The sequence below is a fragment of the Camellia sinensis genome, chromosome 13, assembly GCF_055761805.1.
Source record: "Camellia sinensis isolate YWXY chromosome 13, ASM5576180v1, whole genome shotgun sequence".
In the NCBI taxonomy this organism is placed as follows: domain Eukaryota; kingdom Viridiplantae; phylum Streptophyta; class Magnoliopsida; order Ericales; family Theaceae; genus Camellia; species Camellia sinensis.
This window is the reverse complement of record NC_138973.1, coordinates 20,323,545-20,351,271: the sequence shown is the minus strand read 5'-3', so window position 1 is coordinate 20,351,271 and position 27,727 is coordinate 20,323,545. Positions and strand designations below refer to the sequence as shown.

At 35.3% G+C, this 27,727-nt stretch overlaps 1 protein-coding gene and 1 long non-coding RNA gene across 2 annotated transcripts; both read right to left on the bottom strand.

The window, feature by feature from the left end:
* Positions 1-534: 534 nt before the first annotated feature.
* LOC145806047 (uncharacterized) lies at positions 535-9,000 on the bottom strand. Its single transcript, XR_014348476.1, has 2 exons — positions 7,956-9,000; positions 535-1,043 (listed from the first exon to the last, which is right to left on the bottom strand). It is a non-coding gene; the product is annotated as an uncharacterized LOC145806047 (long non-coding RNA).
* A 513-nt stretch (positions 9,001-9,513) lies between these two features.
* LOC114321780 (TOM1-like protein 9) lies at positions 9,514-22,267 on the bottom strand. Its single transcript, XM_082901686.1, has 10 exons — positions 21,691-22,267; positions 19,354-19,432; positions 18,305-18,403; positions 18,077-18,190; positions 17,725-17,885; positions 16,876-16,957; positions 16,436-16,521; positions 12,294-12,482; positions 11,191-11,654; positions 9,514-10,314 (listed from the first exon to the last, which is right to left on the bottom strand). Exons 1-10 carry the CDS (start codon positions 21,789-21,791, stop codon positions 9,716-9,718), a joined length of 1,974 nt encoding a protein of 657 aa, XP_082757812.1. The 5' UTR covers positions 21,792-22,267; the 3' UTR covers positions 9,514-9,715.
* Positions 22,268-27,727: the final 5,460 nt, after the last annotated feature.

The window sequence follows — 27,727 nt, the reverse complement described above, 5'->3', positions numbered from 1 at the left end:
GAATTAATGCATATAACAGTAAGATACAATAAATAAATAAATAATATAAAATATATATTTCAATATAAATTTTTATCCCCAAATTCACTTACCATAAAATTAATAATACTGTAAACCCAAACTTTAACTATTCAGAAATTACTTAAAATTATTATTTTGTAATTCAAATTTATTCTATACATAGATGTCAAAATACACATATTCAATTTTCACCATACAATCTCATTTAAAATAAATTCAGATAATTTAGGGTTCACAGAATTATTGCCATAACATTATAATAGGAAAAGTAAATAAATCAAGAACCATTTATATGTAGTCAAGACAATTTTTGATTGGTCTCTTGACCATAGTGGACATAAAAACTTCTTTGGAATAAAAAAAACTTTATACAACTCAGCTTTTTTTATGTTTTTAAATTTTTTTGTTTTTTTTCCTAAACCTTAAATTCATGATTCAAAAATGGAAACTTGAAGGCAAAGCAACTACGGCTTATGTATATATAGATAGATAGATAGATAGATAGATAGTCCCAACCCGAGTGTAATTCTTCTACAACTATCTTTGCCCTCTCAGAAATTGAAGCTATGAAGATGATGCTCAATGAAGACCCTCCATTCGACGATGAATTTCACAAGTTTCTCAATTTTGGAAAAAAATTAGGGTTGAGTTTCGCATTCGTACCTGCAAATAACACTGCTCCTCATGATCATCATGATGTTGTTTCTATTCAACAACCTTGTAATAATCAACAAGACAAAGATGAGATGATCGAAAAGTTCAAACATGGATCGCTTCATCTTCTCGTATCAACCAATCTTCGCGATCAAATTCAACCTAATTTAATCGACTCTACGGATTGCGCATTGGTATCAGAGTATGAAAGGATACAAAGGTGCAATGACTTGGCATTCAATGAAACAAACCAGTTTTGGGATTCCGATAACGAGACTTTTCTCAAGTTTATAATCGCCAAAAAGATTCAACAAATTGTATTTTTCAAACAGTCCATCAAAGCAAAAGCCGATGAATTGATCTATATTCTCAACTGTTAGTAATGGGCGCCCATGTGGCATGACCATTAAAATTTGATTTTGAATCCTTATCCAAATAGGTTTTGATTTTGAAATCAAACCTATTTAGGATAACCACTCTTGAAACAGACGTTATCAGTTTGAACTGATATAGATAGATATAATATATTAGATATTATCTGTATCTTAACTGATATGGATAGATATTATAATATATTAAATATTTGTTATATGGTTATGGGTAATCCAAGAGAAACAACGTTGAGTCTGTTTCAACCCATATTCTGACTCTCTCCCAAGAAACAACGATCAAAGTCATTTTGCACTGTGGTTTGTGTGGGTGATATTCACCATTGTAATATCACCCCACTGCTGGGATTGATTGATCTGATTCTGGAAGCACGTGATTTATCCACGAGGTTCAATCATCAAAAGGTATGATCTGATGATTTTATTCCGCTGCATGTTTTGTGTTTTGATTTACATTGGTATCAGAGCCATTGATGGATATTTTCGTGCTTTCTTTTATCATATGTATATTTATAAAAGATAGTGAGATCCAAAATATTTCATTTTTATGATCATTAATGTCATTTTTTAGAGCATAAATGATTTTATTTTGAAAAAAGGAGTCCGGCAGTACAAAAATCGGAACTGTCAGTACCCTGGAAGGCGGCGCGTGGCATTCACGCGCCACCACGCCGAAGCCACGCGCGCCCACGCGCGACCACGCGCCTACACGCGCCGGATGCCATGCTGACGCGCCTGCACGCGCCATCACGCGCGCGTCGGCGGTGCTGTCCACGCACGCGCGCCGTCCGCGCCCGCACGCGCGCCGCGTGCTGGAGCCGCGCGCCGAGCCGAGGCTGAGCCGCGCGCCGAGCCGAGGCTGAGCCGCGCGCCGAGCCGATCCTTGAGCCGACTTGCGCTGAGCGGCGCCGAGCCGAGCCGAGCCGTTTTTCCGCGCTGGCTTGGCTCTAAGGCTCTGTTTGTTTGTTTTTTAATTCTGAATTGCGTTAATTGGCCATAATTTATTCGTTATAGCTTTGTTTTAAGCATGGTTGGTACCCTTAGACTCAGAATTAATTTTTCTACATTCTGTAAAATTTTGAAAATTTTACGAAAATAAAAAATATTTATTCTGTGTTAATAATTCATTTTTTATGCTTTAAAATGATGCTGGTATTGCATAAATAATTTTACGGGGTTGAAATTTTTATTGTGGACTTCTGAAATGTTTTAATATCTACTGGTAATATTTTCTCATTTTATCAGTTTCTGGATTTTTTATTTCTAATTTTATGTGTATTTATTAGTCATTTAAAATTCCAGAATATTTCAGAAAAATTTCAGAATATTTCAGAACAATGTACACTTTAATTATGGCATAATTTAAATATTGAATACAGCATATTTTTTTGGGTTTGTAATATGTTGTAATTAGAAGAGCATGATTATTTATTTATTTATTAGAATTCCATTATTAAATAAATATAGCATGAGTTATTTGTAGATTTACATTAAAATGCTATTGTATGGAATTTATCATGCTTTGTATATGCCATAGTCAGTGGGAGGTTATTCGGTTGAGAGAAATCTTTGTAGATTAACTCCCGAAAACCAATATTTTGCGCATAAATTAAACTAAATTTTGGATAATTGTCACTTGTGGCGCAAGAGATGATTACGAGCATAGCGGATTTTCGATCTTGCGACTTGTGTAATATTGTCACTATTTAATTTAGATTTTTGCGGCAAAATTATATTATGCTAATCAAATTAATCCCAATGCGAATTTCTCTCTAAATTGATTTAGCTTATGGAAGTTAATTTGGTTGACCTAGACTTAGTAGAGATGTTCAAATGTGAACAAACTAATCCCATTCTTTAGATGAGAAAAAGTCTTGGAGACTTTAGGTCAAACCTTAATTGAGCCAAAGTAAGGAAACATGACTCAAAGTCGCCGTGTTTTTGTTGCCTTGTTTGGCACAATAAAAACTAATGTGTGCGCTATAGTTAGCGGCACGCTACATAGTTTTGGTTGGCGAGTTTTGGAGTTATGAAATTAGTAAGCCCTCAATAGATCTGTATATGATCTTGACTAATGAGTTGCGCGGATTGACTTTGTAATTTGACTTGTAAATAATGTTACATCATTGGATGAAGTAACATTCAAGAGTCACGTCATCCAAGAAATGCGAGCTTAAATAAATTAGTCATTAAGTGTAAGACGAGTAGCCAGTACGAGCAGTGTTTTGCTCTCTACCCAATTATTGGGAGTGGATTGAGCGAAATTTCATGCACTATAATAGTGTGCGTTGAAATATCACGTGAAGTTAAAAGATTAGCGCTTAGAAGCTGCAAAATCTATTAACACTGAGTGAAAAGATTAGCGCTTAGTGGCTGCAAAATCTATTAGCATTGCCAACTTGTCTAAGTGTGGACACTTACTGTTTCCACACTTGAGTGTGAAACATGGATGAGGTGCTTCTTTGTGTGATTCCTTTACAAGGCTAACGTTTTGAATAACATTTACCACTAAGCGCAAACGTTGCAGCATAGTAATGAAAAGGTTAAGGCTGACAAGGTTGTTATGACTCTAAGAATTTAACGCATCGCTTGTAAGAGCATTGTGTTGAATTAGACTCTTTAGCCTAATTCGCGCTTAAGTTACTTCAGGAGCTATCATAGTTGATAGCTTATTCTCTCCTTCTTGTGGATAGTAGAATTAATTGCAAGTAACTATGAAGCGAGAAATAGAGATGGCAACAGGAGTATCGTCATCTTTCAACTAGATGTATTAAAGTGTATGGAGAATAAAATTGACTTGAAGGTGCAGGGGATTAGCACTTACTAGTTAAATTTGCGACTTAGGCGCAGTTGATATCTCCATGACATCCTTTTTATGATCTAGTGAATATGACTTAGTCGTGAGTCATTACCTAGTTGGGCCTAAACCTTTAAAACTTGTCTTCGAGAACTCACACATTAAGATGATTGGAATTAGTTTATGACATTGGTCATGAACCAGTGGCTTATTATACTTAATCACATTAATGAGATGATGACACGATGGTTTGAGTAGGCCTTCTCGGGCCCACTCGCTTATGACATCCTGCTCTCATGTGAATGTGTAACTTTGTTCGCAATGGGTGCGCACAAGTAAGTAGGAAAGCCGCAGAAGGTCATTTGTTTTGGCGCATTTAGTCCACTATGATATTTTGTGACTAGATATGTGTGAGGGTACAATAGCTAAGCCTCAATCTCAACACATTTATAGATTACGATACGCATCTGAGTCAAGACTATTTGATCTCCCATAAGTCAAAAGTTTTGAGATGATTTTTGACATTGCACATATGAGGTCGAGATCAATTAGATAAGAGTTTTTTGTGCTTTTAGTTTTGACCAAGGTGGCGAGTATCTATTTGAGTTATTTTTTCAGAAAAACTCTGTGAAGAGAGATGGATGCTTAGAACATTGATTATTCCTAGTACTCAACAACACACTGGTGTAGTAGAGATAAGGAATTAAATATTGTTAATGTTAGGTAGATAATGGCGCAAAATGTTTCCCAATTGGGAATTGCACTAGTTTGTTGCCTATATCCCTAACTAAGTGCCCTCCATATCAGTTTTTACACTCCATTTTGAGTAATGGGTTAGCAGAGAGCCATCTATGGGCGATCTGTAACCATTAAGCAGCTTATCTTTATTCTACTTCTCATAAGATTGCGAAGTTAAGACCTAGGGTTCTATAGCGCATTATTGTATGTTGTCTTGTAAACACAAAGGGTCGTGTGGCGCATTATTGTATGCGGTCATGCAAACCCTCCGGGTCATGTGCATATAGGTAAGCAGCTTTGTGGTAGTGTAACTAAGTCACATAAAGTTTTATTAGTAAAGGTGACGTGAATAGAGTTTTCGGAACTCTATAAGATGGAGAATTCCAAGCATAGCGCTCTATGTAGCCTAGTTGAGAATGGAAAGAAATTTCCAATATCCTAGGGACAGTGGGAGCGATGTGTCTACTAATGGATTACTCCATTAGAACAGAATACTCTACATTCTTAGTTGCGTGGTAGCAAATGTGAAAATTTTCCACGTCATCACTGGGTGATTGAGAGGGAAACATTCATGATTGCTCCGCAAGATGATAAAGAGCCTAGGATAATGCCAAAGGCTCTAGTCTCCTGTTTTTAGAAAGTGGATCAATGTTGCGCAGTTTAAGACAAAGTCTTTGAGGATTAACCATTTTTATAATTTGGTTGACTTTCCATTATGACGCAAAACTGTTATAAAGTTATGCGTAATTTGGATAGTCATTGTTGAGGCATAAGGCTCGCTAGATACCGAATGGTCGCACCATTGAGGAAAGTGTAGACCATGAGAAGACTTCCTCCTGGGGAGTGAGGTTATTTTGACTTAGGCTATAATTGACATAAGTTCGGAACATTGATTTGTGGACACTGTGACCCGATTTCTCATTAGAGAATTGGATAAGTAGATCCGTAGGGATTTACCTTCTGCTTTTATGGTGAAAAGTTAGGAGCGCAAAAAGGTTGCTAGTTCCAATAAATCTTTTACAAGCAGTTATCCAAACAGTGGTTCTTAGATTTCGTCAAGCCATGATAGGGCAACGATGATCGATGAAGACCACTGAGGCATGATCAATGGTCCAAAAGAAGTTTTTCCTTACTTAGTCATTATGAGCCAGGAATTTATAAGGTTGTCGCCACCTAGGGTGGGCAGTCCTCCATTTTAGATATGATGGACATGGGTGATGTAATTCATATGCTCGGATGTACGATCCTTAGGGACTGTTTTAGGAAAATTCTCGGTTTGTCTTCAATGACTTACATAAGGAATATCCTAGAACGATTCTAGATGCAAAATTGCAAACCCATTGACTTACCTATCGGTAAAAGCCAGAGCCTTAGCTATTGAGTGAATCCTCAGATTGTCTTTAGGAGAAACAGATGACCTATATTCCTTGATTTTTTCTTTGTTGTGGGAGCCTAAAGTACGCTATGTGGGCGTATTCGGCATGATAAGTTTTATCTTTGATAAATGGTTAACTGAGTTGTTTAGACATTGACCTTGCTCATTAGACTGTGGATAAAATGCTTTATTAGAAGCATATTAATTTGCTCCTTGTAAAATTCAATGCGCTAGTTGGGCGCATCTGCGCTAGTTGGGCGCATTAAGAATGAACGCAAATTGGTCACCAAAAATATCTTTAGAGAGGTTATTGCGCAAGAGGTAGTGATCTTAAATCATTTCATGTGAGGCGCACATGGTGGATTCCGTTGTATATACTTATCGCAAGAGGTGCTGATAAGGCTTATGTTTGGAATCTATAATTGCGCAAGCTGTGGTCAATTTTTTTTAAAATCGATCACTTATTTTGAGATGATGGGATGTTGACACTATTACGGTTTGTGTCATAATGATTAGCAAATGATGATGTCAGCAGGCAAGATTGGCTCACTCACACGAGCAATCGCCCTTGACGCTTGGGAGCGAGCAAGGATGAGACTGGTGGTTTATTTTATTCGGAGCCAAGAGAGGCTTAAATCATCCACTATGTATGTCGCCTTGGTTATAACCAAGATGAGGTCGTGTTAAGGACCAAACATGGATGTTAGTACCCACTTTCCATGTTGTGCCTGTTATGATTAGCCAGATTCGAGATCTCATTTGACGCCTAGAAGGCGAGCAAATAGAGAATTCGGGTTAGGCGCTAGAAAGCGACTAGACTAATATCTGTACGGTGTATCGAGTATGACGTCACTCTTTATGGAAGAGTTACTCCACCGTAACATATATTCATACTATATGTGCTTAGCGACCGAGTAATGAGGTGAGAGAATGGATCCCTGCTTCCTCACCGTGTGAGTCTTACGAGTCATTATTGATATGACTTTCATTTATGTACCCTTTTGTGACTTTTGACTATGTCATAAGGTAAGGGGTTGATGTTCTGCTACTTTGGTATGTTGCCTGCGGTCATGCATGATTCGGCCTTAAGGGACATCACTGGGAAAGCGGTCAATCCTAAACTAAATGGCATGAGTGCAAAGGGAAGATCATCTAGTATTACACCACTGTTGTATATTCACTGCCGGCAACTCACATCGCTCTGTATGAGAGGCGAATTGAGTGTGAATATATTGCAAGAATTGAGAGGGTCAAACATGCTCTTTTTGAGGGATTAGAGATGTTTTTTGGACCGGTGTAATTAGATGGGTCTGGGGTATATGAGACACTATTTCTTTTCTTTTTGGGTTGATGTCTCTATGCTGGCTCATTTTGAGTTTCTAGTATAGAGCTCCCACATGCAGGTGTTCTCAGCAGTCGCACGGTGCAGTGGCTAGTATGAGATTGTTCGTTTTTGGGGAGATTGAGATAGAGATGTGGCAGTGTCATGCCAACTCATGTGCGAGTGGGAGATGTTAGTAATGGGCGCCCATGTGGCATGACCATTAAAATTTGATTTTGAATCCTTATCCAAATAGGTTTTGATTTTGAAATCAAACCTATTTAGGATAACCACTCTTGAAACAGACGTTATCAGTTTGAACTGATATAGATAGATATAATATATTAGATATTATCTGTATCTTAACTGATATGGATAGATATTATAATATATTAAATATTTGTTATATGGTTATGGGTAATCCAAGAGAAACAACGTTGAGTCTGTTTCAACCCATATTCTGACTCTCTCCCAAGAAACAACGATCAAAGTCATTTTGCACTGTGGTTTGTGTGGGTGATATTCACCATTGTAATATCACCCCACTGCTGGGATTGATTGATCTGATTCTGGAAGCACGTGATTTATCCACGAGGTTCAATCATCAAAAGGTATGATCTGATGATTTTATTCCGCTGCATGTTTTGTGTTTTGATTTACATCAACAAATCTCTGCGTCCCAGATCCATCATTAACTTGCTATTCGCGAAGCAAATTCTGGCTTTCTGCGAAAAGAGGTTGAGCTTCTACGACGGGTTTGCTCCAATATATGCCCAGGTCATTGTTCTTGTGACTTCAAAACTCCCTCACTCAATGGACTTCTTTATAGCTGAGTTAAACAGGCTCTGCATCTACACAGTCCCAAAACACAGAAACTACTTAGAGTTTGCATTCGAGTCGAAAGAGGCATTTTATCGAACAGTTGGGTACAGAGAACAAGATGGGAAGATTGAAAGCGATGTCAGTTACTTAGAACGGTTGGCAAATTATATGAGACTATACGGGGCGCTGGTCCAGACAGAGGTCGAGGGGGCGGAGAATTGGCATGGGATAATGCACGGGTGGGCGTGGCTGGTGAGGTTCTTGATGGGGCTTCCTGCCAATGTGTATACTGCTGTGGCGCTCGAGGCGTTTCTGAGCATGGCAGGTTATAAGCTTCACAACAAGTACAAAATTCACTTCATAAGGATGATGAGTATTGTGTCTGAGCAGTTTTTGGAGGAGCTGAAAAGAGAGGGGGATCAGAAGGCGGTGGCAGTGCTCGCGAGGATTCAGAAATATATTGAAGGTAGGGAGTTTTTGCAAGAACCAGAAGGGTGCAGGGCAACTTATTATGGCTGAATTTCTTGGGATTTGAGGAAGTTTTAACAATTCATCAGAAGTTCAGAACTAGTTTTTGTTGGATTGCAAAAATATTAGTATTTATTACAATTAGATTTATGCTGCCTTGTATTGTTCATATGATCAGTTATTTGTTTCTTATACAGGCACAAGAGTGTTAACTACCTCCTATAGTTGATGATGTTGTTTTGTTCTGTTGCCTTTTATGTTACAAAAAAGAAGCTGTGTTCTCTGCTTTTTATTTCAAAAATGATTTACATACGAAAAATTTACACAACTATAAGCTTGATCGCAAGTGTTTTGATTAGAACTGTAGAGATTACAACAAACCACATCATTGTACAATTCTCTACACAAATTATGTTTGTATTTCTTGTTGGGTTGGGGGTGTCTGAAATCAAAAGGTGAACTCAAGAGTAACGGGAAAGGATAAAACAGGCCAAACCAATCTATCATGAATTGTCTTTTTGAATCGTCATGATAAAATCACCAGAATCAAAGGAATTTAAAAAATAAAAAAATCCACTATATTTGTAACTCATAAACTACATCTATCATAAATTTCTTACAAGCCATACCAACAAAATGCTCCGTGGTTCTTCAAACTCTCAATACAACTTTTTTAAAACCCTACAGTTCAAACACCAGAAGAGTTCACCTATCTTCAGATATGAAGCACAGTCCAGTCTCCTAAACCACATATATATCATAATAAATAAATATAAATAAAAATAAAAACAAATGATACAGTGTTTGGATCTTAAATTTATAGAGAGAGAAATGAAAACAACGGGAGAAGAAAAAAAAATTAGATCTTACGTAATTTATCTTTTCCCTCCACAAATCCAAGTTCCAAACACAGCTTAAGGCTTCCAACTGGAAGGAAGGAATCCAAATTCTATAGATTCTAGAATTCTACAAGTAATGTACACAAGTACAATGAAAACAAGCAACACAATTATGGGGCAGAGGTGAAGAATATGTATAATGAAAACCTCAAAAAACAAAAAAATGTAAAAGTAACAAAACCAGTTAGCAAACCAAAAAAAGGGGAAATATGCAAATCCATTAATATTATTTCACATGCTCCCAGCTCTGCCAGGAGTAGTTTTTGTCGGCTTAAATTTTGCAATGTCAACAAGGTCTCCAAACAGCTTATCCTCTGGCTTTGAGGGCTTTCCAGGCGGCACATAGGATGGAGTAGACTGCTGCTGGTAAGGATTCCTCAATGCACCATCATCCCTAACCGAGAGCCCATACATTCTCTGGTCGAGAAACTGCGCATTTTGTTGCTGACCGTAACCATATCCATATCCGGCCATTTGGTTGCTATACATCTGTTGAGGATTCATATAAGCCATCTGCCCAGACTGCATTTGCTGGGGATACATACCCATTTGCCCTCCCGGGATTTGCTGAGGATGAATCCCTGCCATCTGATTGCTCTGAATACCTTGATTATTGAATGATGAGAGATGACCAGCTGTCATTGGCTGAATATACATACCACCTGGTTGAGATCCTTGATGCATGCCACTTGGCATTGGCTGGGCATGTGTGACAGCCACCTGAGTAACCTGCTGCATTGGCTGAGGATATTGACTGACTTCTAGTTGGCTATTGTCTGCTGACTGAGCTTCCCAGGGTGGTGGTGGCAGCGAACTGTTGCTCTGAGCACCTAAGAAAATTGTGCGAGCTCAAGGTCAGTTTTAAATGCAAAATGATAAATATATAAATCCCTCCCTGTTCAAGACATATCAAAACCTGGATTATCTTTCTTTTAAAGAGTAAACCAATAATTAAATGTTTCATTCCTCACTCCCTCTCAAAGCTACCCCTAGAGCTTTGGCCCTGTAATTAGCTCATATATGTGGATGTGGTACTACATGTACTTAGAAATTAGACGGGCCAAGCCCAGACACCCTCGTGAGCAAAATCTGGAGCATCTAATAAATGGGTCATGAGGACTCCAAACTCAATCTCATTAAATTCACATCAAACCCAACCAAGCCATCTAGATTCTAGCCCATTTCTTTTGAAATTTTGAAAGAGACTTTAAATTTGTGAAACTAAATATTTATTGCAATATATCATATATTGGTGTAATAATTAATTATAACATTTTAAAATAATTCACAAAATTATTAATTAATGAAGGCTGTAGATGTTATGGACTTTTATAAAAGGCATTTGAAGAATAATATGCAGGGTTCAGCAAAACCTGAACTTTGCAGGAGGCTAATTATCAGCAGTAAGATGAATGACAAGGAAAAATAAATAAATAAAAGCTCGAAAGAGGCTAAGCTGAACCAATTTCATATTTTAAATGGGTCCAAAACGCTGACATTAGCCCTTAAAATTAGTAGGCATTGGGCGGGTTGGCATGTCAGCTGGAAAATTGCCACTCCTAACTAGTTGTCTATTGATTGGGCATACTGTGAGTGCAGAACTGGAACTGTAGGAGTGCAGAACTGGAACTGTAGAAGTGCACATATAGATATTTGAAATTTTTTTTAAAAAAAAAAAATGCATATAGAGTGAACTAGAAACGCACCATAGACAGGAGAAGGTGGCTGCTGCTGGGGGGCTATCTGTCCATTCCAGGCAGGATTGGCACCTTGTGTGTATATTGGCTGCTCATATTGAGGTACCATCATGTTTGGGCCAATTCCATTTGAGTAAACTGAGGTCTGTGGAGGTTGAAAATTCTGCTGCTGCTGAAATTGTGGCGTTGAAGGTGGATATGCTTGTCCAACTGGATAAACAGGCTGATTATTGTTATTTTGAGAAAACATGTCTACAAGAGCAAGGGCATTCTGCTGATTAGCTACAGGACTGTTCGACTGGGGTTCAGCAGGAACAATAGCTAGCGTATTCACTGATGAAGGTGAGTTGAAGTCATCTCCACTCAAGAGGTCCATTTTAGGATTAACCTTTATTGGAGTTGTTGTAGGACCATTAGCAGCAGGAGCAGCAGGAACTAACAGCTGTATACCTGCACCAGCGCTGGAGGTGGATCTGTAGAAAAATCAAGGTATTTTTACTGCTTAGAATAATAACCAGCAACTGCATTAAAAAGATGTAAAATTCCATTAAAATTTTCATGTTAGGTTTGATGGTCAAGCCATATCAAAATTTGAACATCTCAAATGGTGAAGAGGAGGGGAATGGGGAAGGAAAAACACAAAAACAAATCAATGGTTCAAGAAGAAAAAATAAACTTTCAATATAATAGCATCCATCAAGACAGAAAGCCAAAATACTTGTTCTATAATGAGAATAAAACACTCTACTCTAGACATCCGCTGGATAAATCTTCCAAAGTTCAATGATTCAATCAAGCATTTAAAAGGTTTGTAAAATCTAATTTCACAAAATATATCCATTGCCTTATTGCTAAAGATAACATATCCCTAAAAACAGAGCAAAACATATCCACCATAAGTAATCAAACTGACTAAACAGAAATAAATCTCAATAAGATGTCAAAACATGTTTTCAAATAGAAGTTTTGGTCTCTACAAAGACCCGATCTAGATTGAATAGATGTTTTGAGATAATAAGTTTGTAAAAAAAAAAATCAGGTAATAACCAATGTGCCAGGGTGCTAGCCAGCATAAATACTACAAGGAAAACAATTCAAGTAAAGTTGATTACCCCCCATCAGACTGTTTTCTGTCTCCTGTATCGATTAGAGGAGCATCCACAACAACCAGTGCTCGAACAGTTTCAGGATTCTGTTTCTCTGTTTGAACAGTTGTTCCTGAAGAAATAGCTTCATGCTTGGCTAGGAGACGTTGCAAGTCATCATTCAATGCAAGCCCTTGACATAGCAGTGATTCATCTCTGCAAGAGTCAAAAGAAAATACACGGTGACAACTGTATTTAATGTAAAAGAAATGCAGAGTTAGCTCCCTATATAACTCTGTTCATTTGAAAAATCAGAAACAAATATACAAGAAAATGCACACGAGAGAGATGCTAAAACGGTTTCAAGCATAGTTGTCAAATCAAGATTCGAAATCGTGAATTGAAATGGCCTCATACCGAATCACGAATCGAATCGTGAATCGTAAAGATTTGGTCACTTTTTCTAAATTACTTAGAAAATATATGTACACCCTTGGATGTTAAATATATTTTATGAATATGAAATATTTAGACTTAAATAAATGAAAATATTGTTTGAATGAAGGTCATCATGATTTAATAGGTAAAAAGTTAACAAAGGTTCCTATGTAAGATTATCATCTTACATTTCCCTTTTTTTAGATATTTCTTATTAATCATTCTTAATAAAGATAGTAAGTAAAGACAAACTTTCAATTTCCAAAGTAACAATAATTTAACAACAATATTAATATTTAGACAATAAGCATACATATTTTTCCAAGTAACAATGACCAAATAATAAAATTATTTAGGATATTTTATTTTAAAGCCTAAAATATTTGAACAAGTATAACTGACCTCACTTATGTAATATTCAACTATATTTAATTTAATAAAATAGCAATAGATAATTCATGGTGTAAGCTACTTTAATCTTAAAGAATATATATTATGATTTTTTAAGGAAAAAAATAAGAAGGTTAAAAACATGTTGAGTTTGACTGAATCTGATTGGATCCTATTAAAAACTCCATCATCACTAAATAACAAATCATGAATACGTATTTGTTATTTTGGTACTAAACGCTATTAGAAATTGTATTACGTCATTTTTACTAAAAAGATGAGAAAAAAAAATAGTCAAAAATATGTCAGACACGATAATTTTAAGAATTGTATGAATCGTAAAAAGTGGATCGAATCGTGAATCATGTGATTCACTATAGATTCACTTCCAAAAGAGATTCACCCATAGATTCATATTGATTTTGTAAAAATTGTGAATCGAATAGCGAATCATCAATCAGAGAGATACAAGGAAACACATGTAAACTTGACAGTTAAAAGCAAGCAACTCTCTACCTGGGAAAGACTAGTATAGAATGTCTAACCAATCGGATTTATACCTTGTATTTATGTTTACACACCACGAACCCATTTGTTATGGAAGGGCAAGTGAAACTTTAACTTTGTTTTTTTTTTGAAAAGCCAAGAAACTTTAACTTTGTTATCGAAGTGCGAGTGAAGCTCCACCCATCAAACCTCCAACCTTGGTTAATTTTTTCGAAATTTAAGGTGAAATTTCAGGAAAATAACCAATAACTATAACTACAAGGGGAGTTACCCCAGGTTCAAAACAAAGTTGGAAATAAGGCTATCAACCTCTCGGGGGCTGTAAAGCAATCCTCCATCCTATACTCCCAATGATCTCCAACTCAAGCAGTTTTCTACATTCTAGCTGACTCCTCTTTTCCCAGGGTTTGAGTCCTTCAGTTTCAAGCAAAGAAGAGTGATACCAAAAATTGAAGCCAAATCACACCAACTAATTCCAAATGGCGTAGCAAGTTCAGCCATCTGAAATGACTTTACTGTGCCAAAATGAGGCATTAAAGGATTGTTTGAGGTGTTCTAAATAAATGCACTTTTTGACTTTTTGGACTAAAAAGTTGAGGAAAAAAGATGGTTGTTTGAAATAACTTTTTGACTTTTTACGAAAAAATGTGTATTAAAAAATTGTATAAATTAGTGTATAGGAGAAGCTTGGGCAGAATAAGCAGTACGGTGGGCTGAGTAGTGTATAGGAGAAACTCACCTCATTTCGGGCATTGAATTGAACGGTGTTGTTCGGCCAGTGAGGGCCCACCACGGGCCCCCGTTTTGCTAATCGGAACCGTTTAATGTGTAGAACTCGTTGAGTACTATATGCTTGCAAAAAATCACGGTAATCGGATATCGATAGTTATCTGATCGGATTAGTTTTTTGTCAACCATTAACTACAACACCATCCATTTTTTATACAAAACTGATTTGATCATGTAGTTAACAATATTCGATCAACGTGATTTTTTACAGACATATATTACTTGACGAGTTCTACACATTGAACGGTTCAGATTATCAAAACGGGACCCGTGATGGGCCCCCACGAGCTGAACAACACCGTCTTGTTTGCTTCTCCGCCTACTCCCCTTGCACAAACGGTGGGCAGCTAAAATACAACTCACGTGACATGTGAGTTGTACTTTTTTTTTGTAAAATTAATTTTTTTATTTTTTATTTTTTTGGTGAATAATGATACTTTTTTAACTTTTTTAGTAACTTTTTGATTTTTTGACTTTTTTAAAGTATGCCAAACCAGCCCTAAATAAGTGAAGGATTGCTCTGCGAGGTTGGTCTTGATATTACTGCATCTAAAACTTCTGGAAATTGAAAAGAAGTGCAACGATGGTCCAAACAGTTCAATGGGTCCAGTACAGATTTGACAGAAAATATAATGAAAACCAATGTTATGTAGAGTAGCAAACAAAAAAATATGTTTGCATTGCGAATATATCAACCAAAATGGAAACTTCTAGGTTTAAATAATTTTTCTTCCGAATCTCTTTTTGGGAAAACACATTTTACCCCTTTAGGGTCTGGGCCATTTGGCACTTTGCGCTTTCCCTCCCTACCATTATTAATTCTGTCTAGATTGATGGACACTGTGCCACAAGCGCCTATTTTGAGAGTTGGCATAAAAAAGTGTCAAATTACCATGCAAAAAGACAATTATGCCCTTGTCTTATCATCTTCCCTAATCAATCTGAAAACCCTAACCCTTGTCTTCATCTTCTTCCCCTCCCTGCACTGCCGCCACCCCTGCTCTCCTCCACGGCAACCCCCTTCCTCCTCCTCCCGTGACACTCCAACAATGCATCACCCAAGTAGGGATTCTACACATTCCTTCCAAGTATCCTTACATAATCTGCTATCAGGCTGCCTCCTCAACCGTAATCTCAAACAGATTCGAAAAATTCAATGCCAAGGGTCATCCCATACTGGCATTTAAACCCAAAATCTCAACCTCTACCGAGTCTCAAAATCCCAACCATTTCTGATGCTCTTCTAAAGCTCCATCTCATGGGAAATACAAACTTCATTCAATAGCTATTACACTTCCCACTCCTGCATTTCCTTTCCACCACTTCAAATATTATATATATATATATATATACACACGAAGTTAGAAAATTAATTTAATATGTGGGTTAAAACTAGTTTTAATTGGGTTAATATTTATTAAGTTGGAAATTGGATTAAAAAATTGAAGGAACTTGGGTTAGAATGTGGTTTAACAATGTCAATATGCGGTTAAGAAAGGTGAGAGGAATAAAGAAGGTAAAAGAAGAAGACATAGAGGGTATTAAGGTTATTTTATATCTGTCATTAACAGAATTAGCATTGCACTTTAGTGCCAAATCACACTAGGGTAAAATGGTTATTTTTTAATGTGGGGGGTGAAGTGCTCCAGGGCCAAACCGATATAAACAAAAGGGGTTTAAGACCCAAAGGGAGTATTGCAGATAAAAAGACCCATCTTCTGGACAGGCCATATTGGATCTGAAAGGAGTATTGATAGCGATAGAGGCCAGGCCACCTTTACACTACTTCCTTGATTGGGTTAATTTATATTCTGGTAGTTCACAGATTTTACTTAATTCTGAAGCTGTTTTCCCCCAAAGGACACCTTAGCCTACTTCAGCTTGTTGCTCCTCTATCACTATCAATAAAATTCGCCTTTTTATTTCACCATTAGAAGAAGATGAAAGAAAGAAAGGGATAAAAGGGGGAAAAAAGTCAGAATTCAACACGAAAAGGCGTCATACAAATCAGCATAAGTAAAGGGATAAGTGATTCAAGGCCTTACGAAGTCGAGTTAACAAGGTGTACCACTCTTTGCTTGTATGCGCGGCACTGTTCAACCAAGTCAACAATAACCTCCTCCCTAAGCCCCTGCAAAGTGGAAATATGATTAACCCAATGCAAAGATAAACTACTAAATTTGCCAAAAAGGAATAAACGGTGCAAGAAATATATGAATTTTTAAAACTTCCGACATATATGATTTTTAGTGGTCAATATCAATAAAAAAAGACTCGTTAAATAGAGCATTATTTTAGTCCTTGATCAAACCCAGGCTACAACAAGTCCAATGGTTCTAACATCCCACTATCAGTTCAGCATGTTGGATGTTTTACATTGTACTACTACTGCTACATCATTAATATAACTCACTACACCAAAGTATTATCTCAGAGTGAAAACAGATCTACTTCTCATTTACAACTTATAGAGTGTAAAATATACCTCTTTGTTCCCTGGATCTAATGCATTCAACATTTCTGCAAGGACGTCCATAATACCTCGTGCATTCTGAATTTCTGTCAAGCTAGCAAAGAAATATCGATTAAAACAATATTTAACTTGGAAGATGTAAAAGAGTTTTAATGGAACCAAGAGTTGCACATTTAGTTTATGCGGATCCAAATCCCCTTTCTTACAATCAATGAAGAAGAGAAATTAGTTTGTCAGGAAAAAAACATTTACAGCATAAAATAGGAACAACAAAGTGACTCAACACTACAGATTAGGGCTGCGAATGAACCGAGTTCATGGCAAGCTTGAGCTCAATCTGGCTATGGGCCTGTTCAAGTTCGTTTATCTATAAATAAACAGAGCATGTGCCTAGTTCAAGACTTGTTTGGTTTAACAGCCTGGCCAGGACTTTTGTGCTACCTTTATATAATAGAACATATTATATCTTACTCCGTAAAAAAATAAAGAAATCAGGTCAGACATTAAAGGATGATGCATACACCATCACTACACCACCTAATCACTCAATGCATATAAGCATAAAGTTCAAAAGGTACTATTTTCTGGTGTCTTCTTTAATCATATGTTCTATTATATAAAGCTAGCACAAAAGTTAAAGGATACACACCATCAATCACTACACCACCTGATCACTCAGCAAGCAAATAGGCATAAGTTCACAGGGTCTTCAGAAAATGTACATGAGGGGTTAGAATTGGTTTCACACTTTCAATTTGATCTCAGAAGTTGTATGACATCAATGTCACTGCTAAATTGGCTGTTAATTAAAATAAAATATAAAAAATTCTTTCAAACAGAAAAAAAGGACCTAATATATACCTCAATGTTGGAAACTCAGTGTCTGCAGAAGACTCAGCTGCTTCTTGCCCAAATTCTGGTGCCCGAATATTTTGTGGATATGATGTTAGAGGCTGTGTTTGCGGGGGTGTAAATACAGGGGCAGACCTTTCAGTTCTCTGGGGGAATACTGCCCCAATACGCTGAAATGAATAAAATATTTGCCTCAGAGAATTTAAAAAACAAAATATGATGGTTAAATAGCCCCTATTTATAAACAACAAAATGAAAAGTCACACCCAGCAAATAATACATAAATATATGGAAGTATGGAATTTCTTACTGAAATATATACTTCTCAATCTGAGAAATACTTTAAAAATACACGACTTACCAATAACTCCTGGTATGCGGCAAAGAATTGCGGATATCTTGCCCTTGGTCCCCCAAAAGCTTCTTGCCAAGTGTCAAGTAGAATCAATATCTTCTCTTTGACATGAATGTCAGGCTAAAAAAATAAACAGAATAACAAATAAGGAATGTTTTTAAAACAAAAACTTTATTTCAAAAAATAACCATGCATATATAGAGGAGCAACCAATGGTAGAATTAAAATTCTAACCTTCTTCTTCACTATTTTCACCATATCATGAAGCACATCTTTCTCTGCAACATGCATATGGATAAGGTCCCCACAATTCTTTACAATCGTCTCCAATAGCTAGAATATGGTAAACAGACTAAGTGAGCCAATTGACAAATCTTCTGTGAGACAATGTTGTGAGAATGACAGGAGAATGTTGCAATTCATTCAATAAAACGGCTTTATCTCAAGTTTGCAAACAAGTTTCCAACAGATGACCAACTTATTTGTACAGAGTATCTCAATTACTGAAATTTTCAATCAACTGAAAAGAAAGAAAAAAAAAAAAAAAAAAAAAGGCTAGTGTTGGAAGTAAATCAGGATTTACAGCCCTCTTGGCAAGCCTTATTCAAAGCACATCTACAAGTCAAATATCATGTGATACACATTGAATCGTGATACAGTGCGAAGAGCCAATGCAACACAGCTAGATGAACAAGATGCTATCATCACAAGACATTTTCAACTTCGTAAAAGAAAGACTCCAAAGCCAGATAACAAAAGCTTTTGCACTTCAAACATTGGAAGTAAATCAGGATTTACAGCCCTCTTGGCAAGCCTCATTCAAAGCACATCTACAAGTCAAATATCATGTGATGCACATTGAATAGTGATACAGTGCGAAAAGCCAATGCAACACAGCTAGATAAACAAGATGCTATCACAAGACAGTTTTGACTTCGTAAAAGAAAGACCCCAAAGCCAGATAACAAAAGCTTAGTTCCTATTAATTATATTGGCCATGAAATAATGCTACCATCACCAGACAGTAATACCATTTGACCAAATCAATGGCAGAACTTTTCAACAACAAATTGTTAGCATGCGCAATACACAAACACCTAAAAGTAGGTGTAAAAGCTTTCTAGAGACAAAAGTAGAATTCAAAAGTAATTAAAATTTGACTGTTAAAAGAAACCTTTCAGAAATGTGCATAACACCACAAGAGGGAAAGCAGAGTGAAAAAAAGCCAATCTAAAAAAATATTTATATAAATGAAACGAAAACATAGTCAGTTTGGAACTTACTGTCAGGGCAAGAAGTTGAACTTTTGGATTCTTGCTTCCAATGCGCTTTTTTATGCCTTTTACAACATCCTTTGATTGCCTAGTGAACCAGAACCAAAACCAAATTAATGATGACCACCACGTAAGAATCAACCCAAAAAAATCAGCTTTAATTATCAACACCATGAATGAAACTTCCCATACAAAAAAAATGTAGTAAGGAAGAGCAAGTAACAACGCTCCATATGCATAAAAGTGGAAGAAAGAAGTGTGCCCATTAAATAGGATGAAAGATGAAAAATTCCTCTCATATGTCTTAAATTTACAGTCATCACCAACACAATGATTTCAACCTAGTGCCTTGATTCAAGAATCAAAATTTTGTTTAGGTGTATTGTTTCACTCATGTGAAAAGGAAGTGTATTGGACATGCTTAAAAAATATAAGGGAAATGAAAAGAATTTGGAAACAGAATAAAATGTATGGAAACAAAAACTAAAACCTACAAAAATGTTTATACATTCTCAATAACTTATATAATTGAACATGTCAAAATCTACACATCTCTTTACATAAAAGAGCACAAATAATATATCAAAATATAAATATATATATATATATGGCCCCACACCTGGCAGGGACACCATGGACATATCATAGCTCTAATGTGTATCAGTGTAACTCAGCTGTGCAAGGCTGTTCAAACTGACACATCAAAATTTTGGGTAATGTTTGAGCTTGGCTAAATAATAACCAACATTGCGCGAGATTGGTTATAGCTTGGCTTAGCACAATGGGACAATAAGTTGGTATATTGGACTTGGTTTTTCAACCAAAGGTAAGGCTATAGATTTTGACATATCATGTCATGTTAATTTATCAAAAAACAAAATATCATGTCGCGTTAGATATTGGTTGCATTTTCAAGAATCAGAGACCTATGTTACATGGACTTTTCTATTTCCCCCACACTACCCGTGTCCACCGGTAATGACATGGGTAAAGGCATGGGATATGTGTCTGACACTCGTATCCAATTTAGACACTCGGATCCTTTAATTTGTTATAATATATGAGAAGAAGAAACTCACATTTGCTAGTAAAGTAATATTTTTAGCCTCTCACATGAATAAAATATAGAGATTTTATATTTTTCCTGAATCTTATTCAATTTCAATCATATTTCTTTATAATTTACAATATTTCATCCAAGAATATTATTTAATATGCAATATATATGTGTATATGACGCTTCTTCGCACCCATATCCAATTTTAGATACATATTCCAAGATCTTAAGATTTAAATTTATAAAGGTTTGACACTTGGATACATACCCGCACCCAATACTCGGTACGAGTCCATGTAACATAGTCAAAGACATAGTTTCTACAATGACTCACTTGTGATATATTATACATACATAAATGTCATCATTCTTTCCATGGTTGGACTTATCTACTTATAGAACTAAAGGAAAGGCCCAAGCTAGCCTCATTTTATCCACTAAATGAGCCTGAATAGGCTGTAAATGAACAAAATAAATGGAAGGACTGGCAGCACAAGCCTCATTATCTAATTATGGAGGCTCTCTAGTATCTTTGAGCAATAGGTACGTAACCCATATCTACATATTTAAAGAATCATCACTGCAACTCACTACCCCCACCTCCACATAAACCCTAAGCCCCCACTCTCGATTCAAACTGTGTCTATACTATTGCTCAGCCCTTATAGACTCCTTTGTACAGTCTCCCATTGGTTCTATTGTATAACCTTTCCCAGCATCCTTCATGGCTGTTTAGTAGCTAGTAATAATCGAATCCCAGATTACTAGTGACATACACTTAAGTTGTGTTTGGTTAAGGAATTTGAAAAGGGATTTAAAAAGGGAAATAGAAAAAACAGGTGAAATGAGAATAAAATATGTCTATACTTCACCTAATTCCACATACTTTTTTCATTTCCATTTCCAAATTGCTCCCCAAATCCCTCAACCAAACGCAGCATTAACCACAATAAGAGACCAGTGAACTTAAGCATTCGATAACAGTAATATTCACCATTTCCTTTTCAATTCACCTATTGGCAATGGCATAGAACGATGAACGTTTACCCTAACCGCGCTAACAACAAGCGTTGACACACATGATTGATATTGCTCGGGCCACTATAAATTTATGAAGGAAAAAACAAAACTTTTGGATGGAGGAATGCAAAATAACCAACTTCAACACAAAGGATTCCACATAAATACCAAATTGACCTCCAAAATCGATGATTTAAACCCAAAATCCTACACTATTCAATGAAATTAACAAGAGCAATAAATCATTACAGACGAGCGAGAAAACGTACGAAGGATCGCGATTCAACATGTCGCAGATCTCGATGTTCATGGCCCAATCTGGACCGATGAGCATATCGCTGGTGGCTCGTTCGACCATAGAATTCACCATCTTTGCTTCGAATTTTCAAACCCCGCGAATGCCGGAGACGATCGGAATCTGAGAATCTGATCAACGGTGCACTTTTCCGGCGAGATCACAACGAATCCGGAGAGGCACCGATTCGATTCGAGTAGATCAAGCCCAAAATCCGAAATCAAACTAAAACAATATTGCTATACAAACTCAAGAAATCAAAATCAGATCGAAGAGTCCTCAAACCACATGACTCTCTCTCTCTCTCTCCTCTTTCTTTAATAATCTATATTCTCTCTCTCTCTCCCCTGTTCTCTCTCTCTCTCTCTCTCTCTGAAAGATTTCTTCTTCTCTCTGTTAAGAATGCCGATTTTTGTTTTTTTATTTGGAAAATTTTTTAAAATAAAACAAATAAATAAATAAAAAAGAGGAAAATAAGATTGAAAAAAATAAATAAATAAATAAGAGGAAAATAAGATTGAAATGAAACTGGCCAATATATTCTGACACGTGTGGAGTTGATAGGGTCACGAGTGTTTTTTACTGAGGTGTACCTATCTGGATACCGTTGGTTTGGCCGACCATTTTGATCAACGGTTAGTACCGTTCTATCTTACGTGTAGTGCTCCATAATAAATAAATGGAAAATGTTTGAGGGCCCGAAATACCTGGCTCGAATGCCCCCGAATGCCCAAAACGACGTCGTTTTGGGCATTCCGTTTTTTTTTTTCTTTTTTTTCTTTTTTTTCCGCCATTTTCGACCTCTGCATTTGCAGAGGAAGAAAGAGAAAGAGAGGGAGAGGGAGAGGGAGAGAAAGAGAGAGAGAGGTCGCGTCGCCTGCGTCGCCTCCGGCCGCCGATCGCGTTGCCTTCTCCGATCGCGTCGCCTCCAGCCGCCGATCGCGTTGCCTTCTCCGATCGCGTCGGCCACCGCCGATCGCGTCCTCGCCTCAGTCCCTCCTCCTCCATTTTTTAGGCCCCCTCCAGTCCTTCCCCCCCCCTCCCCCTCCCCCTCCCCCTCCCCCTCCCCCTCCTTCCCTTCTTCTTCTTCCTCCTTCTTCTCAAATTCGAGCCAAATTGGCTCGAAAGGGTTTCGGGCTCTGTAGCAGAGCCGTAAATAAATAAATAAAAATCTTCATTTTTTCTTTTTTTATAAAATAAAAATTAGCCAATGTGTTAGCTGGAAAATTAGTATTGGATTCTTTGACAAGTAAAAATTAGAACACACTAAAAATCAAATATTTTTTATTTCAAAAAGGTGAGTCATTACTTTTGTTGGAAATTGGGTGAGGTATTAAACCCTGATACGAGGGTTTATGTAACATGATCCGCGACACATTTAGATTATCCATATTAAATTTGAATTTAAATTTAATAGCTATTCTATGTGGATAGCCCACTATCAATATCCATATCAATCATATCTTATCAAGAGATATGAATAGATGGTTAGATAGTCAGCCTATATGGGTTGTTTTGGGAAGTTGGTAAAAAGCTGGCTTTTGGCTTTTTACCAAGCTTTTTAGCTTTTTGAAAAGTGATTTGGGAAGTTGGTAAAAAGCTGGCTTTTTTGCTTTTTAGTTTAATATTTATTTATGGTGTCAAATCAAATTGAAATGACTAAAATACCCTTACTAAACTTTAAAATTCTACACAATTTGTTGACTTGGAGGGTATTTACGTAATTAGCCAACCTAGCTTTTTTATCACTTGCCAAAGGCAAGAATTGCCCAAAATGCTTGCCTCAGCTTTTTTGTGCAGCAACAAAAACGTGGCGTTTTTAGCCACTTCCCAAAACGGCACTATATCTGATACAGTATATGAGATGTGGGATGAATCCAATAACGAATTATTTTTCTCATACTCTCTCCCAGAATAACGGTCAAGCCTCCACACTATGACTAGTGTTGGTGATATTCCTACTATGGTATCACTCGTGGGTGAGTCGGATTCTATCACCTAAGTATGATTTGAATCTTGGTATGGTTTAAATCTTTTTACTTATTGTATCTGTATCTAACAAGCTTTTAAACACTATTGTAGATTATGGCCTCTTTTGGATAACTCATTTTAAGTTATGTTATCTTTCACATTTTTTATATATTTTTTTTAAAAATTAAAAAAATTAATTTTTAATTATCTTTCTAAAAAAACCCTATATCACATAATAATTTGAGGTTGCATAAATTATCAATGCTAGCTAGACATATTGTTTAGAATTGTAATTGAGATAAAACGGACATAGTAAAACTATATAAAGAAATATTAAAAATATTTTTAAAACTCTAATTTTTTTTTTTAAAAATACTATTAGTTAAAAAAAATTATGATTCTTTTCTTACCTCGAGAGTCCTTGTTAATAAAACCTTTTGTGAAAAAAATAAATAAATGACTTTTTAATTGATTTGGGATGAGATTTTTACCAAACTATGCCAAGTGATTCGATATTTGATTTTTTACTTTAAACTAAAAAAAAATTAAGTTATTAGTTTGAACTTGAAGTCACGTTTTGAAAATATTTAAATTTTTAAATTTTTTGAAAAGTTTATTTGAAATAATGTTTTTAAAACATGATTTGAAGACATTACTTGAGTTTTAAGAATAATAAATCAGCTTGCTTGTTTTTATTTTTCAAAAAACACTTTTCAGAAAATTTTACTTTCTTATTTTTCGTATTTTTTTGTTTTTACGGATTTTTTTTAATATTTTAAGTAATTTTTTTACTTTTTAGACACACCTAACATAAATATACCTAAAAAGTAAAAAAATTGTAAAACAAATCTTTTAAAAATTCACTTAATACTAAAAATATAAAAAAAAATACAAGAATTCAGTACATTTTTTATATTTTTATGTATTTATTAATTTTTTTAAATATTTTTTCACAATTTTTTTACTTTTTAGATACATCTAAGTAAGGTGCATCTAAAAAAGTAAAAAAATGTTTAAAATTTAAAAAATATTCACTAAAAACAAAAAAACATGAAAACCAAATAAAAAATTTAATCAAAAAAACTCAAACCAAACACACTGAATTGTTTTGGATATGACTTATAAGTTAATTTTTTTACCATTATGAAAAGACATAAAAAAGTAGAGAAATAATCAGTGTGTTTAGTTTGAGTTTTCTGGATTAAATTTTTTGAAAATTGAGTTTTTTAGTTTTCGTATTCTTTTGTTTTTAGTGAATATTTTTTAAATTTTAAACATTTTTTTACTTTTTTAGATGCACCTTAGTTAGATGTATCTAAAAAGTAAAAAAATTTTGAAAAAATATTTTAAAAAATTAATAAATACATAAAAATATAAAAAAATGTACTGAATTCTTATATTTTTTTTTGTATTTTTGGTATTTAGTGAATTTTTAAAAGATATTTTTTACAATTTTTTTACTTTTTAGGTGTATTTATGTTAGGTTTGTCTAAAAAGTAAAAAAATTGCTTAAAATATTTAAAAAATTCAGTAAAAACAAAAAAAATACGAAAAATAAAAAAGTAGAATTTTTTAAAAAGTGTTTTCTGAAAAATGAAAACAAGCAAGCTGAATATAATTCAAACAAATCAATAAACCAATAAATTGTGCATCTCAAAAGGGACCTAAGTTAAAACACAAATAATTTTTAGGACAAATTACAAACACCCCCCTCGAGATTTGGTAAAAATACATATTCTTCCTGAGGTTTGAGAAATTACAAATTGTCCCCTGAGGGTCAAATTTTCATAACAAATTAGAGAAAATTATGAGGGAATCTGTATGAAAATAAAAACCTCATGAGACAATTTATTATGAAAATATAAACCTCAAGGGGCGGGATGTAATTTCTCAAACCTCAAGGGAAAATCTGTATTTTTACCAAATCTCGAGGGGTGTACGTAATTTGCCCTAATTTTTAAGAATAAAAATAGGCCAAAACAATTTTGGTAAAGACACTCGATTTTGAATTCAACTCAGCATTGTTTTGAAAAATAAGTTAAAAATTATTTTTTAAAATATATATATATATATATATATATAATAAAAAAATTATGTGATTCAAAAAAAAATAAAAACTAAAAAATTACTTTTAAAGTCTTTGCTAAAAGAGGCCATACACGTTTGGTCCCAACTTCCCTCATATCCCCTATATTGATTGCCTTCTTTTTGCTTTTAAGTTGTACCTATATTTGTTAGGCTCACTACCCACGTGTTAGTTTTTTTTTTTTTTTTAAATCATATTAATTCTATAAAATTTGTTAAATTTATTTAGCCTCCGTTTGGGAAGTGCGTAGTTTTTTAACTTTTTAATTTTTTGGCTATTTTAGCCTGAGGCTAAAAAGCCTGGTTTGGGAAGAGCTTTTTGACTTTTTAACTTTTTTGATTTTTTTGGTGAGAGAGGAATGTAATGATTATGGGTTGGATTTGATGCTTTGCTTTTTGTAAGTAAAATAGCCTATTTTATTTTTTGTGGCTATTTTAGCCCCTAACTCACCAAAACCAACTTCTCAAACTATGAGTCTAATTTTAGGTTTTTGATATTAGAATTTTATAAAATAAACGACATGCAGTATTTTATAATAGTTGAGATCTCTCAATATTTTTATAAATAAATTTTTAGTTCTTCACAAAAAAAATTATTTTTCACAATAGAAAATTTTCAGCTTCACATAAAAAACCGATCTGAAATTTATATAATAATGTTATTGAGAGACCTTAAATTAATAAGAAAAAAAATATATTGGACTTCTCTTACTACCCAATTTTTTCATTTATTCAGAAATAAAATATTTTTTAAGATTTAGGGCTAGTTTGGCATGTCCTAAATAAGCCAAAAAGTCAAAAAGTCACTATCTTATTTAAGTCACATCATCTTATTTAAATCACATCACCTCTCTAACATATCACATCAAACCCAACCCAAACATAACCCAAACCCACCAATAAGTCAAAAAGTACACTTTTTTAGGACACCCCAAACCAACCCTTAGTAAGATAAGAAAACTTTTTATTTCTATTTTTCATAAGATATAAACAACTTTTTTTTGTGGTCAAAACAAAATAATTTTTTTAAGGCAAAAAATATTTTTAATAAAGTGTTTTCCATTTAAATTTTGATCAATATGACCGCAATATAACCACTCCCACCACCACCATTATCTCAACCATCCTATAACTACCAAACAATCCGCCATTACAATTACATGTAAATTAATGAATTTTGAGCTTCTTTATAATAATCTTTATAAAAAAAATAATATTAAATGGACTAAGAATTGATTTTTTGATAGATGAGGCGCTCATTTATTAGGAATAAAATCTCTCTCAAATTTAATTGTTGAAAAAATAGTAAGACATGATGCTCAGCTGCCTCTTTAACCATAAGAAAGTAATATATTACTATACTGTTTGATGATACAGTAATGATGGTAAGACGGGTTGGACTGATCCACACTCTTCAAGCCTAATATCCAAGTGACCAAACCCACCAGAGAACCTGCACAAGAGTTTAACGGGGAACAGGAGTCCCCCAGTGAACCCTCCGACGAACAAGTTAGAGAGAGAGAGTGGAGTATGTTGATAGATTAGAGATAGAAAGCTTAACCTTCTTCTTGTCTTCAACGTCTGCTTATATCCTTTGGTAATCATTTCGTTGTCCCTTCCGACCTGTCACCTTGGCCAAAAGTCTATGCTATAGCTTACCTTGTTCAGGGTGAGGGTGTGCTGTCCCGACGGAGAGGTGTTGTCGTAATAAATGTTGTGAGGGGTTGCATTAATTGCGATGTGCAGTGACAATAACTTTGCAGATCTTTGTCTGCTGATGTGGCTTGCCCTTTACCTGCCACGTATCTGAATATCATTGGTCCTTCATGTCATGTTGACTTCTAGCCGTGCTAGGCCTTATCAGTTGGGTTATGCATTGAGCCCTAAGTGGTATGCTTGGATTGTTCATAGTGGGTTATGGGCTTTATGAGCCTATCCACGTCAGTAGTCCCCCA

Excerpts from the sequence above, each read along its gene's own strand:
- LOC114321780 (XM_082901686.1), bottom strand. The coding sequence starts at position 21,791 with ATGGTGAATTCTATGGTCGAACGAGCCACCAGCGATATGCTCATCGGT. Across the intron at positions 17,886-18,076 it reads CCGCATACCAGGAGTTATTG|CGTATTGGGGCAGTATTCCC; the intron begins GTAAGTCGTGTA and ends TATTCATTTCAG. Across the intron at positions 11,655-12,293 it reads AGAAAACAGTCTGATGGGGG|ATCCACCTCCAGCGCTGGTG; the intron begins GTAATCAACTTT and ends ATTTTTCTACAG.